Raw genomic sequence first — 20,292 nt, forward strand, 5'->3', positions numbered from 1 at the left:
AAAGAAGGAGACAGACAGCGGCACTGTCTATCTACTTCTTTTTTTTGTCCCTCGTTATTGGCGCTGTTTTTTATGCGATTCTTGTATGTCTCACACACACAGACGCTTACTTATTGCCATACTTGCCATCGAAGGAGACGCGCGGATTTGGAAGCCTAGGGTACATCATTATGAATGTATGCCAACAGTAGCGCTAGCACAGCACCAATAAAATTGAACAAATGTAACGCAACATCTTCAATATTTCAGACAAAACTGGAACGTTATTTCAATGCATCTCAAATTGATACAGTTTAAGGCGACAAAGAATGCTACGAATATTTTTGGCTAAATATTGCTCACTGTTCTATATATTGCTTCTGTACGCACCACAAGGACATTCAGAATCAGAAGATGGAAGGGCTGCTCTAGAAAGAGACCCAAGTCTTCGTGGAAGTGGAGGTCGACCTATTACTCCTTTCCGTTTTCATCGTATGTATACTGTTTTTATTGTGTCTGACGTCGTAACTTGAATACGGCCCATGTGTACATAGTTGCTTCGAAATCATTGCAGTGATAACGACTGCACATCAATGCGCGGGCAAACCATTTTATCTTCAATAGGGACACAACCGACTCAGTGCTTTTCTCAATCATGTGGGACGGCAATGTCATGTGTCACACAATTGTACAAAGCTCTTCAAAATACGCAATGAAATTGCGGAATCATCGCAAAGCGATCCTTTTCCAAAGTATAAAATGTATTAGGTGTTTGTTTATTTATTTATGAGTTTATTATCGAAGTGTATAATTAAACTTAGTTATTTATATTTATGTCTACTGAAACCGTGAGCCCCCCCACACATTACAATTGGGGGCACAAGCATGAATAATAGTCAATAGTACGATTTTTTAGTGTAGAATACTGAGTCAAAAAAGGACAGTATCGCAATAGTAGGTTGCAATGCAATACACCTTAACAAATGGGAATAAATATTGCCGGCTTTTATGCTCCCTAACACAGCGTTACCAACACGATGTTTCATTCCAAATAACAAAAGTAGACCGAAATTGAGCCTCTGCGTCGGAGGAATAGAAACATACAACCTCAATATGGTATTCTATTAGGTGCTCTACAAAGAGAGGTGGTCCCACATGCACTTCGTTGGGTCGTACGTTCATGAGAGCGTTAGCCTGCGCTACGCTTTGCAGAGGTGGCGAATGTCCTACACTAGCAGTTTACAGCTGAGAGTAAGCCTGGCTCTGTAACTGAAAGAGCGTCGTTTGTGGGTAGCACTCCAAAGCCGTGCCCCCCTTTCCCCCACAACTTTTCTTTAGATGCGAATCGTCTTGCTGCTTATGGTCGAGATCAATGAGGTGCGTGGCATGACCACTCTTACGCGCATGCGGTCCCCTCCCTCACTCTCCTCTGCTATGCCTCCCCTTCTTTCGCATAGGTAGTTTCTTGATTGAAAAAAAAACAACTTATCGCGCTGCACAAACACAAACGTTGACTTGCCACCCCGTATAATACAAATTTGGTATCGCGTGACCTGAAAAATCTGCCATACGCACCATATCATCACTTCCAAGGTTGTGCCAGTGGCAGATTTTGCCTGTGCGTGATTGAACATTAAAAATTCGCATCGTGCGCATTAACATAAAGAGATGCGGGTCTCTATCTCCAATAGCTGTCTTCTATCCCTCGTTGCCCTTTAGGAGCGATTAGCATGTTTCAGTAGGAAACGCCAGCCCATCATTACACGTCTTGCGCCTCCCCACTCGAGTGCAACGCCGCGGTCAGGGCCAGCATCTACGTTCTGCCAGTGTAAGCGTTAGCGTCCACTGCTTCAGATATACCTATGGTTCACTTCAGCGGGAAATGGTCTAATTTTTAGCCACGCATACATGGCGTAAAAGAACCCATTACCTGCCCCCCCCCCCTCCAAAAAAATGTTCTGCATAGAACACTCTCAGAACAATACTCATGCATAGCTTTGTCAAATAAAGGTGCGCAACAAGCATCCTATTCCTCAAAATTTTTTTTCAGCTGATTCAACATTTCTTTCCATTCCGTTGACTTGTCTGAGTATGTTTCATAGTTTAATTCAGTATTTTTTTACTCAGACTAACGAAGTGCAATCACCTGCAAAATATTTACTGTTGCTTTCAATGATTTGTGTTGAAATTGTCGATCCGTTTGTATAACAGATTGCATTGTTCTTGCTTTGACATTGTGAGCAAATCTTTAAAGTGGTTTATAATACGTATACGTTTACGTGAGCGAGTTTGTCTAACCAAGTAATCTTGTTTTGGGTATTAAATCAACAAGGCTAACATTGCGAGCAGAAGTTTCTTCTTTTTATTGTTTTTATACGCACTGTTGTTATAACACGGCGATTTGTGAGGCTGTTTGGCAGCAATATCATCTTCAGCACATTCCTGTGCGGATGGTGGAAGTAACATTTTACTTCAGATATGTGTTGCGAATAGAAAGTGTAGAACAAAAGCCTAGCAAGAGCTAGGGACATAGCCTGACTTCTGTGATTTTACGACAGCGTTCAAGAATATATGAAATGGGGCTATAGACGTACGCTACCTTCTATTGCAATTAGAGTTTTCATACACTGCTAATAATCTTGCAGCGCGGCGTGTGGTTCTTCATTTTTTCTATGCACCTCCGGCCCCACCCCCGAATCCCCCCAGAGGCGGTAAGTATAACATAATTATAGAAGTCAGAAAAAAATTAATTTCCAAGCCTTCTGGTTAAGCCATCTAGAATAACGTAGTCCTCTTTTTAGCATCCCGTAGAACAGCCACCTCGTCAATAAGTGGAACAATTGGTCGTTTTCGAATTGAAATGCAATTACCGAAACAATAAACAAAATGTTGTAGTTCGGAAATACACCGCTAGATATAAGTAGACGTATCAGCTTAGCCACCCAGCTGTATGACTCGCGCGAAGTGAGGACTCTACATATCTGCGTATATTACAAATTGTTGCACCAGACAGCTGCCAGAGTTAAGCACGCTCACTCGTACTAAACATAGTTACACCACGTTTGGTGCTTCAACGTCACATTTTACTTTAGTGTCAGCCCCAGCACAATTTCAGGAACCAATATTTTTCTCGAATATTTTTGTTTTCGTGGTCTATTGCAATTATGCGTGGTTACCGCGTCCAAGAAAAGTCATCAGCGACTGATTGACAAGCGTTTCTTGGAGACCTGTTTGCAAACAAAAACACACAATATTATACATACAGCTCTACCTATAAGCGGCAATTCTTCATAACTAAATGCTATAGTTCTCCCTGCCGAACAATACTAATCTTTTATTCATTATATATCACATATGTTAAGTTTGCATTCACTCGCTATGACAGTAAAGTTTTAATACACATAGTTTCGCTTCAGTAGCCATGACATGGTTCATCTCCACACATGCGTTTAGAGTTCCTTGCGTGAGCCGTTACTAAGAATGTCTTTCTGCCTTCCAATAATGTAACCGTCGTAACAAAAAAAAGTGAACTATGTCTCCTTAGCAGTAGGTAAATGTTGTATGTGACTTGCAAAGCACCTATTGATGTTTGTTTGGGAGCTACACCACGGCTTGACGGGTGAGCATCCACGTCAACGCCTAAAGGACAGTTTCTTCTCGCGATTTAGATGTTCCTAATAGTCCCTTAACCTTTGTGGTAATTGGTATAGTGAACAGAAACCTAGAAACATCTTGGTGTGAGTGGCGTGCTAGTATGGCGTCAACAAAAAGAAAATAGGAACTGGTACTCACATGCCGTTATTTAAAGCGGCATCATTTAACAGGGGTGTGCCGCGGTGCGCGTGATGAGGATTAAAACCAATATTACTTTTGGTGAAAAAAGTATTATAGGCATTTATCAAGAAAAAGAATTCTTTCATTGATTTGCAACTCTCCGCACTAGTATTTTTGCAGGGCTATTATAGACATGCACATTTGTAACTTGTAGCCTGTTATTACGCAGAGGATCTCGAATATTCATTTTGTTGATTATATTTGCCTTTCACTCTGTTCCCAATGCGAAGTCATGCATGCGAATTAATATATCTGTCTGAAATAGGTTGGTTTGACGACAATAAGTCACTGTCAGTAGCACATGACATCTGTCCACTCTTATTTTGTGCTCGTCAGTTTTACAGTTTATTTTTCGAGTGCGCATTCCTCTTTTTTTTATCTAAGCGTGCGCTCATACAATCAAGAACGCGAAAGACCAACACTGCAGCTTTATGCGCGAAAGCGGGTTTGTGTTCAATTGGCAGCTGAGATTTCTCGTTTATACCGGAGTGCTCAATTTACTCACATTGTTACGGGAAGGTCTCGTCTTAGTGCGCCACGAATTTCAGCGTTAGCACTCGTTGTCCTAGTCTGACTCGAAGCCGTAGGCCGTAACAAAACACCATTGGCGTATGTGTAAGCTTCACTTCTCTGTCGAGGCATAACACGTTATGACGACGCAAAAGGTAAAGCGCGCTCCAAGTTAACAGCCAAGGCTGCTAATTCGTTTAGCGCCCGTGTGTCAGTGAGCAAAATGAGGAAGCTAGGTGTACTGCACTGACTCTATAGCTTACTTCAACAATAGACCGAGAGTCTCCGTGAGCTGAAACTACTTAAACGCTTGCCAGGCCAGCTTGTTCTATCACGATGCAGGCCTTCATTTTAATTCTCCCGGGGCGCACTTTTTTATCCTGCTTGCTTGAGTCGCTCTCAAAACGACGACCCGGGGTAGATATAGCAATATATGACACGCGTGTGATGCTTCTTGCGTATGTGTCAGTAGCACATTGAGCAATACAGAGAATTGCAGTCGAGTCGGTGCCGAAGCAGTGCCTGGTACCAAGTGGTAAAATGAACAGGGGGCTTTACAGCAGAACTAGAGCAACCGGCAGTTTTCTCGTACAACCAGAGATCCTGCGTTCGAATAAGAGGACCACAAATAGAAAAAAATTCTTGCTGCTTTTTTCCCATCTCTTTTAAGTGCACCGATGCCACTCCCGTCAAAGGAGTAATGCCAGTGAAAGCTTCGTTGAACGCGGATAAAAAAAACCTTCGTGTTTATATTGTACTGTGGTTCACATATGCTAATCGGTTTTTTTGTTCCTCATTTGGACATTTCATGTCCGAATCATGTCCTTCCAGGAAATTGGCTCGGTGCTATAGGTCGTCGTTTTCAACGACTTAATATCCAAAGACCAGGTACGTATTATGCATTGGCATCAGCCTAAAACATGACATCATTATTTCTAACTCTTAAAAATCTTGAACATCTGCGGTTCACACGATAGAGTGCTAAAAGTGCAATGTAGAAAGCAAAGGTTAAGTTTTGATCAAGTACATACTGTGATTTTTGGTGTTGTGTATATTGTCAGTCTTATAAATAGACACCATATTTCAGGCTACTGTCTATTTTGTCTCCTGTGCACCCACCGGCCCGTCTTGATAAGCGTCTGTGATCATTATTTAGTGGATAAAAAGGCTATTATGGTACTCTTCATCTGGTACTAGAAAAAGGTTGTTATTTACAGAACGGTTCTTATCGCCTGAGTGATAGTGTGCTCTAGCCTGCTACTCTACACTGAGGGAGACAAAAGGAAAGGGGACAGGCTAATAGATGATGGCAGAGAGCTAAGGAAATGATCGCATACAGTCTCGTCATGTTTTCGCAGTGCTATAGCCGCTCATCCAATCAAGTCGCACGTAGGAAAGCTAAGACTGCTTTTACGACCATAATTGCGCCGTCGGCGTCAGGCCAGCAAAACCTCATCAGTTATGGACGTGTTACAATATGGTTGGCTAGATGAAATAAGTCCCGGTCGTTTACGTGCATGTGTTGCGCAGCTTTGAATTATATGGTCAAGTGTTCCCGACACTTGCCAGTAATCTCAATCCAGACCAGTGCCACCGCTGTTGATGAGATGTGCGCAGTGTTTGTGTAGGCTGCACCTAGAAAAACACGAAGGATTGTATATGCGACGTTTGACTTAAAATGAGAAGGCATGCAAAGTTTTATCTTCCATTCGAATTCGTGCAATCGCTTATCTAGCCATTCAAGCATGAACCAGTAGTAAAGTGTTAAGTTTCAAACTACACAACAAAGCAGGGCGTTCATGTCTGGTCGAGAAAACGCAATGGGCACTTCAGGGGCCCTGCTGAAGGCGCTTTTATTTTCAGTACCCACCTTTTCAGTGCCCATCGCGCCGTTGTGGCTATAGTTCACTAAAATGTGATGAGGTGGACGTTTGTAGGCGCAAAGTGAAGCCGCTCTGCAATTTCTATAGTTCATTGTAATACAGGTGATGTCTTCTTACGCATCTTTTTTTGCAAAGCAGTTTTGGCATCACGGAATGTCGTCCACTCACACACTTTCTCTTAAAAATTGACCCTGATCAGCTATTGGATAGCAACAAGCTCTGTGACAGTGGATCTCGTCACGTGGTCTGATTGAACCACCTAGCAATATGTAATGTTGAGATGACCAATTTTGAGCATTTGGAGAACGCGAAAATATGTACAGCCCTTAGGCAAAAGGAGAGTGAACAACATCAAAACAAAAGAACAAGAATGATTGATATTCTAATATGAGAATCAGTATAACACAAAAGTGAAATGTGTCCTTACAGAAGAAGTTGAATGTTTACTGCATGTTGGTATAAGAGGCTGCTAAGATATTTAGCGTCCGACTGGATGGCGACAGAGGAAAAGCGCCCGGAGTTCCGGCCGTAGCAGAAGAAAGGAGAAGAAGCGGACACCCACACGCACGCTTACGGAACTCTTATATTGTGTACAGGCTCTATACACACGGGCTGTGTGGCACTTAGGGGTCAGAGAATCAATTGGTTCCCGAACCGGAACCGAAGACACGGTACCACATCCCCTCCCCTTAGAATAAAAGGTACTTGTCGGGGCTCTAACATCATTATATAACACTGAAAAGAGAGCTTCAGCGCATTTCTGACTATTCGGAAATAATGGAGCTTTCAAAAAGTATTACCATCCTGCAAAAGTTGGGGTAAACATTTTTGCACATACGCTCGTCAATCATTTTATTTGAACAATGAACGACGAGTGAAAGCGGAAATCAAAACAGGGAGCTGCTCCGTCCACCATAGCGGGTATCCGATGACATCGCGAAATTCGTATCTAATGACGTCACGAAATCGACTACAGCCCACTGGCCAGGGTGTAAAGAATAGCTCACGTTCATCTTCCGACACGCGAAAAGCAAGTTGGCTAACGTCACCCGATGCGTAATGAATTTGTGCCAGCTCGCCTTAACTTACCAGTGACAAGTTCAGCGATCATTGCAGCTACTATGTGAGCGAGGAAGCATCGCCTTTTATTTTCGACCCGCTCGCGCGTAAAGCTTCTGACGGGTTCCCAATTAATCTTCTAGTTACTAAATATTGTGCATGCGTGTAGGATACGAAGTCAAAGGCGACTAGCACGCTATATGCAGCTGACAATAGTCAACTGTGCTGGCGTCGTCATTGCCTAGCACAAGAAAACTCACGCTGCATCTCTCCGCTGAGAAAGGCACGGTTTAGGGAAAAAGCGAGCACTTGCGTCACATACACAGTGTTGTCCGTGTTCACAAGTTCGACTTCAGCATTGGCTACCAATTTTTTCTCAACTTGGTTTTCTAAAAAACTAAATGATTTATGCTTGCATATTTTGGCACATATCACCTGGGCACCGACGAGCACACTTGTTCAAAGTTTTTTTCAAATCAGTAAATATAAAAACTGCCAGGTGCTTCCCTTTAACATAAACCGCCACTGTATGCATAAGTATTCTGTGAGCTTATATTTACTATGGAGAGAGCCTTGATGTTAGTGTCAACAGAATTCAATGTTTGCGCGGCATTCTTGAAAGAAAAGTCAGCTTATCACTGCAGGCACTTCGAAAGTTCTTTAGCACAGAGCTACGAGCCGTACTGTATTATATCACAGTACATCTATGTTACAAGTCCCGTAATAGGGAAGAAATAGTTAGACTAATTCCCAGGACTGACATGTCGGCCCCCCGACCTACACCGATTGTGCGCGGACAGTTTATTGTTGGTCCCTTTGGTGTGCAGCGAATGCCGGCGGTGGTCCAAAAAACGAGGCAGAGCAAACAGTTGATACCAGAACCAGAAATTTTTTCTCAGTCAGGGCAGATTACAACACACACAAACAAGCACACTCGGCACTTGTCAAATAAGTTACGACACTGATCACACAATACTCGAATACAGTCAAAACAACTGGCACAAACAACAACACGCGCTACAACGCAATCTCATGCATTAACTAACCATGCGCACTCATGGCCCAGAAAGTACGTCGAACGTATTCAGAACAAAGTTCGTGGAACAAAGCTTGAACGCTTCTCTTCAAGGAAACACTCCTCAAAGTCCAGCGCCGTTTGTAGTCTCGCTGCGTCCAAAGTTTCTTTCACGCCAGCAACTGAACTCACTACAATCGACTTCTGCGAAGAACAACGGTGCAAAACGGACTTTGAGAAGTGCGGGAACGTTTCAGCTTTCCTCCTTATGTATTTGTAATGTCAAGAGTTTTTTGTACGCAACCACATAATTAACTGCTTCGCATGCCCCGCCAAGGTGGTCTAAGGACGAACGTACTCAGCTGCTGACCCACAGGTCGCGGGATCAAATTCCGGCTGTGGCGGCTGCATTTCCAATGGAGGCGGAAATGTTGTAGGCCCATGTGCTCAGATTCGGGAGCACGATAAAGAACCCCAAGTGGTTTAAATTTCCGGAGCCCTCCACTACGGCGTCTCTCATAATCATATGGTGGTTTTGGACATTAAACCCCACAAATCAATCAATCAACTGTTTTGCGTCATTTTTCTGAAGTCAAGAAAACCATTGTAAATGATGTGCTTAGTTCTAGTATACCTTTCGGCAGCATCACTAAAGTTCTTATAAGTAAGACTGTGTCCTTAGGTGCATACGCCAAAGTAGGGCAACTTCTACTGGCATACACACTGCTCTATTCAACCATACAGCCGAAACGCTTTGCTGTCACTTCCAGCTGTCAAATAATCATCATATGCTTGCTATGTATGTAATAGACCACAATTACAGCTGCCAATACAGAAATATTTAGGATTATTTTAAACACGACTACACTAACATAGATGAGTCAGTGAGAAGAAATAATATCATGAATATTTTTGCATCCAAATTTCGATGCATAGTATGCTTGCCTTCTAAGGGCCATAATTCACGCTCGTTCAGGAGATAGTCAGGTTGCACTGAACAAGAGTGACTTAACCTATTATTTAAGAAGACAAAATCTTGTAGGCTGGTTGCAAGAACACGTAGTTTTGGCACATCTTAGTAAACACTCAAAAATACAATTTTTTTTTACTTAAGGCTCATATTGTGTATCAACGACAGTGTCTCCGAAAGTAATAATAACTCAGCGTCTTGTTTGGTTTGTCTCTTTGTAATTTTTGAGCAGTGTTCAAACAATGAGTGGGTATGCTTAGTCATGAGAACATCGGCAAAAATAAGCAACGAACGAAGTCGACAAGTGCGAAATTATTCAAATAGGCGTTTTTTTTCATTTTATGCTTCGGAAATTTAATACCTTGCACCAAGCGGCGCTAAACTATAGCAAACAATTTTAGGCTTCAATACATTCCAGTGAATCTACCGCAAAGGAATTCAATGAAATAGGAGTGTGAGAGATTGTTCAGATTGCCGCGTACTCAAATTTTCTTTTTTTCGACAGGTTAACTGTGCTCTTCAGAATATGCACATTCATCACTGAGGACATAGCCACGATTTGGATTGCAGAGATGCGAGGTGACTAGCTTATGCATCAGTTTTCAGTGAATATGATTAAAGTTACTTGGCTTATGGTTAAGTGGCCGCCATAGTGCTTGCTTCTCTTGACTCATCAAACTTTGTCAGAAGGAACAATCAAGATGCCATCCTTCATGCAAGAACAGGTTTCGGAAAATCAATGGAAATGAGTGAATCTATTATGCATACTGGACAACGCTGCGGTGAATGCTGACACTGCTCTTGCACGGTATCTAGCACATTTGTACTACAACTAATCTGAATAAGTTCTTGAGTACCTCCAGTACACAACAACACCCTTCGAAACAGTATGACTGCTCTTGGTCTACTTCACAACTGTATTGACCAAACAAAATATATTCAACAAGCCCTTTAAGCAACATCAATGTTCTTAGTAAGCCAATTAATTATTGTGAGTTGGTTATGTTTGCCTATAGAATACAAAACAGTACAGGAGGTGATGCTTTGTCGTAGCGTAAACTATACAGCAGTGTTGCGAGTTCGCAGCATATCGTCACAGGCAAAGAGCAAAATTACAGCGAAGAACCAGAAGTAGCACGAAAAGTTACGGGGTGTTAATTTTATTCCCAAATTAAGGCCTAATGATCATTTGGAGCAGTTCATCAGTGTGTGCTTGATTAGCTACAAACACGTACTCTTTTACCACGGTAGCTATTATGAATATGTGATTTTGAAATTAGAGGGTAACGTTCACATGAAATCGCGCACTATCTGCCGCTAAAGGAAATCATATGTAGATGCGAAGCAGCGGGTGCCAATGCTCCCACTGGCAGCTGCGTTGACGCTAGTGCTCATCGCGGCGTCGCCTAAGAGGGAATCCTGCAAGGGAGAGGCGAGGCACGCAACGATGGACCGATATTTTCGACTAGAACATACCAATTGTTGCTGGTGGGCAAAGGGGGACAGAAGACTGCGACTGCACAGAAAGACCGGCAGTCAGCTTTTAGTAACCACGCACGCTGCGAATGTTCATTTTTCTACAATGCACAGCAAAATCTCTCACCGGCCCTACATTGGAGGTCATTATCGAAAGCCTATATATGTGGGATGGCCAGTGAACAGTTGTGCAAGGCGAACACTTCATATTTTCAATCAAGAAACTCCCTAGCAGACGTTGCCTCTGTTGGCGTTGCGAGGCACGAGGTGGGTAGCGTATGAGAGGAGAGAGGGGGGAAGGGAATGCAGAGGCGCCGCACTGTGGTCACGCCACTCACCGTATTTGTTGAACACCCCTTTGCGACCTTCACTAGCAGCTAATGCCTCAATTCATATAATGAAATTGTGTGTGGTTTCAACAGGGATGTCACTGGGTACAGTTCGTCGCGAGGAGTGACCATCCCGACAACCAACTACTTATATGCTAATCCTCATAACTCATGACACGATGGACATTGGAGACCCTTGAACAAATGGAGCTGCCAAACGGGTGTGCGCTTTCTGTATATAAATTTTCAAACCCTCGTGGACTGGAATTCAAAACAACTGACGTCAAGTGATATCGCAGTGAGTGTATGGAATATAGAAAAAAATTTGGAGACCGTAAAGCTTCGCCTTCAGAAGTTGAACGCGACAGCGACAACCAAGTCCCAGTTAGTACTTAAAACACTTAGTGCCCGGAACGCTTTCGATTTTGCTATGTACTGTTGGGACTCCGGGTCCTGCCGGTCTCGGTTTTGGTAGCTGGCCCCGTCGCAGGATCCATCGTCCAACAATTCAGCGAGAAGAAGCGCCCGAACGAACAACAGAGATTTATTTACATGTGGAGAAGTGGTCAACTGACCCAAAGAGAGAAGAGTGAGTGTGATACAAAACGTCTTCGGCATTTTATAGCGCCACGTTGTTGACACTGGGCGCCTTGTCCGCATCGTCAGCCAATACGGTGTCCCCGGCACCTCGGCCACGAGGGAGGGGGAAACACCTCTCACAACACATGGAGTGGCACAACCTAACACGGAGTCCATATATGGTCACGGCGCCCTAAAATGTTACCAAACATGGTCACGAACGCACAGCAGAGTCCGGAGTTCTCCCGGTGAGAGGAGGAGCCTGAATGGGGAGGTGGGGGTGGACGAACCCGTCGGTCAAGAACCGGTTCTCCCCCAAACTCTACTTGCTTGGTTCCCTAGGGCCGGTGGTAACAGTCTCTCGCGCGGGGGGGTGAAGATCTCGATGGGCTGAGGTTTGCAGCCACTGTCCGGAGAGATCAGCGCCGGCAGTCGGTTTGGTGACGACCATCTTTGATGAAGTAGAGGGCAACACCTGCTTCATTGTGGGCTCAACAGACATCACATACGCACATGAAAACACAACTACTCAGCCGGTGAGCGCCGAACAATTCCGCCAAACTCCACCAGGCAATTTTTCCCTTTAACTGATATTAAAGGAAATACACAATTTATTCAAAATGTTACTCACACATTAAGGTGACACAAAACAACAACACTGGAAGCACACCGAACCCAAAACCCTGGATAGCCGTGTCTTCAACGTTTTCAAACAAGTGCACCTAAAAGAGTAAAAAAACAATCACTAGCTCTTGTCTAGGTCAAGAAAAAAAAATGCCAGAGTTCTCGAGACATCCTCTCGCGTCAGGGCATCGACTTAAGCCATCAGTGTTGCCATGGAGTACACCCTTTTTGTAGCGTATTTCAAACGTATATTGTTGCAAAACGAGGCTCCAACGCAGCAGGCGGCCGTTCTTATGGGACATGGTCTGTAGCCAGGTGAGAGGACAGTGGTCCACTTCCACAATGAACTTGCTTCCGGCAATATAACAAGCCAGTTTCTGGACTGCCCAAACCAAGCACGCACATTCCTTTTCGCTAGCGCTGTAAACCTGCTCGCGAAGGGTGAGTTTCCGGCTAACATATAGGACGGGATGCTCTTGATCCCCCTCATCCCTTTGACTAAGAACTGCCCCCATGCCTCTATCACTAGCGTCGCATTGGACTATGAAAGGCCTCAAGTAGTCCGGTGAACTAAGCAAAGGTTGGCTCGACAAGGCCGCTTTCAAAACGCGGAAAGCCTTTTCTTTCTCCTCATCCCAGTCGACCATTTGGGGCTCGGTCTTGCGCAACGCGTCAGTAAGAGTGCTGGCAATGTCGGAATATCTAGGGATGTACTTACGATAGTAACCAGCTATTCCAAGAAAAGCCCGAATATCGGTTTTCGTTCGGGGCTGGGGAAAGTCTCGGATTGCTGCCACTTTCATTTTAGAGGGACGGCGATGCCCTCGACCGATAACATGCCCAAGATAGAGTACCTCTGCTTGGTCTAGCTGACACTTGGGCGCCTTTACTGTTAAACCTGCTTCGCGTAGGCGTGTCAGTACTGCTCTCAAATGCGTCAAGTGTTCTGGCCAGGACGAGGAAAACACGGCGACGTCGTCCAAGTAAGGCAATGCGAAGTCCTCTTGACCACGCAAAACATTATCCATTAAGTTTGAAAAACAGTAAGGCGCGTTCTTTAGGCCGAAACTCAACACTTTAGGGCGGAATGTCCCCAATGGTGAAATAAATGCAGCATACCGGCTCGCCCTCTCAGTGAGCGGCACGTGCCAGTAACCTCTCACTAGGTCTAGCGTTGAGATAAATTGCGCGCTGCTTACCCTCTCGACGCGTTCCTCAATGTGGGGAATTGGGTATGTCTGATCCTTGGTGATGAGGTTTAACTTACGATAGTCTACGCAAGGACGCGGATCTTTGCCGGGTACCTCCACAAGAATTAACGGGGAAGTGTAATCACTTTCACACGGCTCAATCACGCACAATTCCAGCATCCTGTTAACATCTGCTTTTATTAGCTCAAGCCGGCGAGGTGACACCCGATACGTCTTAGATCTTACCGGTTCCGACGAGGTAAGCTCTATGTCATGAGTGAGGACGGATGTCCGGCCTGGCTCGCTTACAAATCTGTCCTGAAACTCGGTCAAAAGACCACGCAATTCCTGCTTCTGCTTCGTTGTCAGTTGTGACTTTGATACTAAATTCTCGACTCTTTTCTCGATCGGGACTTCGTCCGATTCGGGAGCTAATTCAGGGATTTCTGCCGGAACCTCTTCCGGAACATTTAAAGTCATGTTCACGATGGCTTCCCTCTCTTTGTAGGGTTTGAGTAAGTTGCTATGATACACCTGGTGTGCCTTACGACTTCCTGGTAATTTTACCACATAGTTGGTGTCAGACAATTTTCGAGTAATCTCGGCCGGGCCGACCCATTGCACTTCAAGCTTATTCTTTTGGGAGGGCCTCAACAACATGACCCTGTCTCCTACAGCAAAGTGTCGTGCTTTAGCTGTTCGATCGCAGTAAAGCTTAGCCTTCTGCTGTGCTTTGGTCATCGCACTCTCCGTCAGTTCTTGGGCTTATTAGACGATCCAATAAGGTGAGGACATATTCCACTACTACAGGATCATCACCCTGACCTTCCCACGACTCTCTCAGCATACGAAGAGGAGACCGCAGTCTGCGGCCGTAAACAAGTTCCGCTGGCGTAAACCCTGTTGTCTCATGTGGTGCAGTTCTTAGTGCAAACATCGTTGCAGGTAAGCACATTTCCCAGTCAGTTTTTCGTTCAAAACATAAGGCTCTTAACACTCGCTTCATCACAGAGTGAAGCTTTTCTATCGAGTTCGACTGCGGATGGTAGACTGAACTATGCAATAATTTCACGCCACACCGCTCTAGAAAGGTTGTCGTTAAGGCACTCGTGAAAATGGTGCCCTGGTCTGATTGTATCTCGGCAGGAAAGCCTACCCGGGCAAACATGGACAGAAGTGCGTTCACTACTTCCACGGAACTTAGCTCTTTTAGCGGGACCGCCTCTGGAAATTTAGTAGCTTGGCAGATTAAGGTCAGGATGTGACGGTAGCCTGAAGTTGTCTTGGGCAAAGGACCTACTGTGTCAATTACCAACCGATGAAAGGGCTCCATGATTACGGGTACCAGCTTCATTGGAAATTTCGCCTTATCTCCCGGCTTACCCACTCGCTGACACACATCGCAAGATTTTACAAACATCTCTACATCTTTAAAGCATCCAGGCCAGTAGTATTCCTGTAAAAAACGATTTTTTGTCTTCTTTACGCCTAAGTGGCCTGACCATGATTTTCCATGCACCAAACTAAGCAAATCCTGACGATACGCCTGAGGTACGACTACCTGGTCAAATTCTACTCTCGCCTATCTAGATATTTTCGATAGAGTATGCCGCTCCTCTCTTGGAATCTCACAACACATTCTGACAGCTCGTCATCCTCCGCCCCCAATGCGAGAATTGCGTCTATCAGCTCTGGCTTTCTTTGAGAGTCCGACACCTCCAGATTCAACTCCCTTGCAAGTAGCAACAACATGAACTTTCGCAGGGATTTCAGATTCATGGCTGCCTCCAGTACCGCTGTCTCTGTTCCACAAAGATTCCTGTCCTGCAACTAATTAACCTTGACGGCAACGACAGCTCTAGGTTCCTGCCCTGCCTCAAGTTTTCCGTTAACTTAGTCTACAAATAAAGCTTCAAAAAGCTCTTATACGGAATCCTGCCCTGTCACTGTTAACCTTGACGCCACTGACAGAAAAAGCTTCACCAAGCTATCACCCAATTTCTGCCTGACGCAAGTTACCTGTTAACCCAATGACCAAGACAGCCCCTCTCTACCAGCTTTTACTTAACACATAGAGTAAATGCCTGGTAAAATTTAACAGAGAAATCCGGCACTCACCCAGTTCGCAGTCATGTCTCCGGCGTCGTGCCTCTCAGAAGTGCCGTTAGATTCCCTCTGGAAGTCGATGAGCTTGTGTCGTCCTTCTCCTGTCGTCCCGCTGTTGGACTTCGGGCTCACTCCGTCCAGTGGTCGCTTTCGGGGTTATCAGCATCCCACCGCTGCCATCCAGTTGTTGGGACTCCGGGTCCTGCCGGTCTCGTTTTCGGTAGCTGGTTCCGTCGCAGGATCCATCGTTCAACAATTCAGCGAGAAGAAGCGCCCGAACGAACAACAGAGATTTATTTACATGTGGAGAAGTGGTCAACTGACCCAAAGAGAGAAGAGTGAGTGTGATACAAAACGTCTTCGGCATTTTATAGCGCCACGTTGTTGACACTGGGCGCCTTGTCCGCATCGTCAGCCAATACGGTGTCCCCGGCACCTCGGCCACGAGGGAGGGGGAAACACCTCTCACAACACATGGAGTGGCACAACCTAACACGGAGTCCATATATGGTCACGGCGCCCTAAAATGTTACCAAACATGGTCACGAACGCACAGCAGAGTCCGGAGTTCTCCCGGTAAGAGGAGGAGCCTGAATGGGGAGGTGGGGGTGGACGACCCCGTCGGTCAAGAACCGGTTCTCCCCCAAACTCTACTTGCTTGGTTCCCTAGGGCCGGTCATAACAGTACCCTATACGTGGGTTTAAGGGAAAAGGTGCAGTAGCGTGTGTGCCTTTTGTAGTGGGGCATCGGCTTTCAATCGCGGAGCCTTCACGATAATCTCGTACTTTTACAGCCGTTGGAAATGGACGCTTGTACCACGCAATAATACTGCAATGTTCCATGTCGCATTGTTAAGCATGTATACAGGACGCGTGTGTTTGTGAAGCACGAATGCTATATTTACTGCATTTCCAAGCAGAGGAAGTTATTTTCACTGTTTTCTCAAGCAGAGGCGTGGCCATGCAGTAAAACATACGCTTGTCATGTGAACGACTTTCGATCTCCACTAGAACACAAACAACCCTGATTCGGTCCCCGGTCCGCTCTAGGATTTTTCATCACTTTAGTTTATTTGCATAGTTCTGAATTCACCAGTCACGCATAACGTGTTTTAGGGGCGAAGCTCCTTATAGCGGCACCCGTTCGTCTCTCGTAGCCGTTGTAGTAAGTAGCAAGTATAACATTTAGACCTCCAAGGTGGTGCCAGTGAGAGATTTCTTCTGTGCGTTGTTGAACAATAAAAAATAGTGCTCAATGTACATGCCAATGACTGCTAATGGGGAATGAGAGAGAGGAGCATTCGGCATTCGGGAATGGGAGACAGGAGCAATCGCTGCTAATCTCCATTAGCAGCCGTTGGCATGTATATTGAGCACAATCTGACAGGAAAAGGTTGCTACGTTATACTCGCTTGGCGTAACCTCCTTGGTTTTAGAAAGGTTTAGCGAGCGTTGGGGCCGCAGTGCCATGAATAAAGTGAACTAGTATATACCATGAACTCGAGGTGGTTAAAGTTGGGAATTACACCCAAAGCGCAAACCGTAAGAAAGTGTGCGTGTGCCACCTCTCGTTTAGTCCTTGGAATATCTGCTGGATGGTGGTGCTTCTATTTGGGGAATAAATGATGACAGGATGCGAGATGGTGATACTTGGAGTGTTGAATAGGTGGACGAATGGACACACCGACAGATGCATGGATGGACACATAAACGCACGCAGGGGCGGATGCATGGACAAACGCAGAATGAACGCACGAACAGACGCACGAACGGATGGGCGGATGGACCAATTGACGGTCACACAGACGGACGCATGGACGGACGGAAGGAAGAACGAATGGACGGACGAATGCTTCACCCCACTCTCCATCATTCACTCCGTGGATATGCAGCCATTTTTTTTCGCTCACAACAACGACGCCAACTGCAACGACAGAGTGTCTGCTTAACGAGCTCTTTAACGCTCTTGCGTTAAAAGTAGACAAATTTGGGTAAGGTAGCCAAACCAGGCCAGACTGTCAGGCCATACAAAAATGCATTATTTCCATAAACATCAGGACAACAAACGTCGTAACAAAAGAGCCATAATACTGAAATAAACGCACGTTTATTGTCTAAAGATGAAAGCTCTTGAGAAATGCAGTGCACGTCGCTTTATCAATGGTGCCCAAGACGCTGGCTATTGCGCTGCAATCCATGGCTGTGAAGTTGTTCACGGACCGGCAAGAGGCTGAAATAATAAAGCAAAGTGAAGAAAAAAATGGCATGGCACAGGATAGTAGAAATTATTTAAGGTTGTATATCAACGAGGCTGGAAGCAAATGGAAGCGATGCGCGTTAGCAGGAGCAATCGAAGGCTGCTGTGATATTATCAACGGTGCAGCAATGAAGTGAGCTGGGTTACGCACACACGTGGTTTGTGCGCAATGTGTGCGGTGGTAGATAACAGTGATTGTTTAAAAAGTAGCAGTGGCAAAAGAGCGTGAAACTATGCAGATGAAATAAAGAACAGCAGCCAAGAAATATCTTAAGTATTGTCAACAGTGGGTTAAGCCTTGCAGCACACTTGCCAGTTGAAAAAGACGAGTTTGGGTAGTGCGCAGATACCGCGCAACAATGCCACGGGTGGAATGTGAGCATTTAAAACGCATATTTTGAGGGACTCGAACGTGGTGTTGACCAGTGTGCCTCTAGCGTTGGACAGAAGCTCAAACAGAAGCAAAATGAAAATTTCGTATTTGGCACAGCAAACAGCTATTAGGACGTTTGTGAATCGACCAAGCACGGGGCGAATATGCAACAAGCAAACGATAGAAATGAAGGGAGGCGAGCACATGAAAGAAATGTTTATTTGCTTGACTTGATGTGGCTGTCCGATATATTGAGAATATATACATTTACTGGGAACATATACTGCACATAAGTATTTTGAGAGTTTGAGGTGATGCTTTTGACCAGTTTGTCTGCAAGTGTTGAACAAAATGTATGTGTTTGAATATATTTTAGGTTTGTTGTGTAGAATGAGGTACATAAATTTGAGACAGCATAGCATTGCCCGAATACCTAGTGTACAAAAGGTAATCTCTGCCACCATTTGCGTAGGCCAATGACAGTAACCAGTTCGTGGTGACAGGCTCTCAAACCTTTTAGATATGCGAAGTGAGCTCAAGCAATAGAAAAAGTTTTTTAGCCCCACGCACTAAAGTTCTGAAGACTACCCGGCCCCTCATGCACCAACATAATTACAGTAGCAAATAAAATACAGTCACTTACCAGCTTCATGTCTACAGAGGGGCCTGGCTTCGGGTCCCTTTCTATGGCAGACTTGGACCTCGATTCATGTCCTTTTTTTGAGGGTCTGACCTTCTGAGTCTTCAGAGCCGACGTCGGCCGTGTCCGTCCAATGTCGACAACGAAGCCGATGCCGGACGTGTCCGTCTTCGGGCTGCTGTCTGTCGAACTGCTGCTGTCGCTACCACCAGGGCGAAACACGATGGCAAATGCAACTAGCCGCTCGGCAGATGCCGAAGCTTTAGTGGCCAGTAAAGCAGAGCCGGCGAAGCCGGCTTCACCTGCTTCTTCAAACTTCCGCTTCTGTTCCTCGAGCTCCTTCACACCTGGCTGCTTCTCAACCATGCTGGTAGGTTTGCCCGGGTCCTCTACTGGCACTCCGGGCAGAAGTGACAAATACACTGCTTGCGGCCTTGGTCCATGCTTCCAGGACGAACCCGTCGACTAAGTGATTGCGGAATCAGTATATTGATCTTGCGGCTAGTCACGTTCACCTTGGTGGGTTTCGCTGGGTGGTGCAATGAGTCGCTCCTGCAAACTTGTGGCTCAATGCGCGTTAACTGAGGACGAGTGCTGAAAACGGCGCTGCTGAAATACTCCCTGCCTCAAGAAGTGACATAATCTTGTATTCAACGCCTCAAAGCGGGAGCCACAGGTTGGTGGCTGTAATCATAATTTTCAGTCATGTAAAAGAATCTCGATATGCTTTTAGAGCAAAAAAGAGCTGTAGAATATTGGCTTTTAATATTATTATTTCAGTGATGAGAACGTATTTTCTACTTTCATTGCCCTAAAGGCATGAGTATTTCAAAAAAACACGTCTAATATTTCACACCTGCTTGTTGAGAACCTATCTGACTTATATTACGTCGACGTTGTCGGCCATTATAAATATTTGTGGCTGATATTCGCTTACAGCTCTCAAAAAATTACTCTCAATTTGATCCTAAGGGTTACCTCGATCAGCTGCATGCCGTCGCGGAAAAAATACAGAAGCAAAACGATACACACTCTTACAAAGCACGCCTCACTTATACTCACCAAGTCAGTTAAACTCTTTACAAATCTGTGTGCAGCCCTGCAGCGTAAGATCGCATAAATTATGGTAGCAGCATTAATCATGCAACAGCAACTTGTGAATGTGTGCCTATGCTAAGTGATAAACTGTTTGGCCTCACACCTTTAGTTCGTTTTGTACCGTTTTTCTACCACGTTATAAAGTGGGTAGTTCCTAACCATGTTAGCATGATCGCTTTATTGTTTTTGCGAAGGCTAGAGAGAACTTGATAAGTGACTCCGCTGATGCCGCCCAGAAACATAGTTTCGAAAATAGTCCCTATGACTAATAAAATTGATCGCTTACACTTAAAGGGACGTAATGACCACGTAATGACTCCAGATCTCAGCATCATTTCCTGGTCTCATGAACACAAATACCAAATGTGCA

The 20,292-nt window shown here is 45.0% G+C and overlaps 2 protein-coding genes across 2 annotated transcripts in view; one reads left to right on the top strand and one right to left on the bottom strand.

The window, feature by feature from the left end:
* Positions 1 to 9,905, top strand: part of LOC142769137 (uncharacterized) — a 31,103-nt gene extending 21,198 nt beyond the window's left edge. Inside the window, exons 4-7 of the mRNA XM_075872089.1 lie at positions 376 to 471; positions 2,625 to 2,690; positions 5,155 to 5,211; positions 9,756 to 9,905. Coding sequence (XP_075728204.1) covers positions 376 to 471; positions 2,625 to 2,690; positions 5,155 to 5,211; positions 9,756 to 9,760 — 224 coding nt within the window. The 3' untranslated portion in view covers positions 9,761 to 9,905. The remainder of the gene's footprint in view (positions 1 to 375; positions 472 to 2,624; positions 2,691 to 5,154; positions 5,212 to 9,755) is intronic.
* A 7,737-nt stretch (positions 9,906 to 17,642) lies between these two features.
* Positions 17,643 to 19,564, bottom strand: LOC142769140 (uncharacterized). The gene is made up of 2 exons (XM_075872091.1): positions 18,828 to 19,564; positions 17,643 to 17,784 (listed from the first exon to the last, which is right to left on the bottom strand). The coding sequence occupies exons 1-2, from the start codon at positions 19,188 to 19,190 to the stop codon at positions 17,767 to 17,769; spliced, it is 381 nt and encodes a 126-aa protein (XP_075728206.1). The 5' UTR covers positions 19,191 to 19,564; the 3' UTR covers positions 17,643 to 17,766.
* Positions 19,565 to 20,292: the final 728 nt, after the last annotated feature.

Source organism: Rhipicephalus microplus, chromosome 8 (assembly GCF_043290135.1).
Source record: "Rhipicephalus microplus isolate Deutch F79 chromosome 8, USDA_Rmic, whole genome shotgun sequence".
NCBI lineage: Eukaryota > Metazoa > Arthropoda > Arachnida > Ixodida > Ixodidae > Rhipicephalus > Rhipicephalus microplus.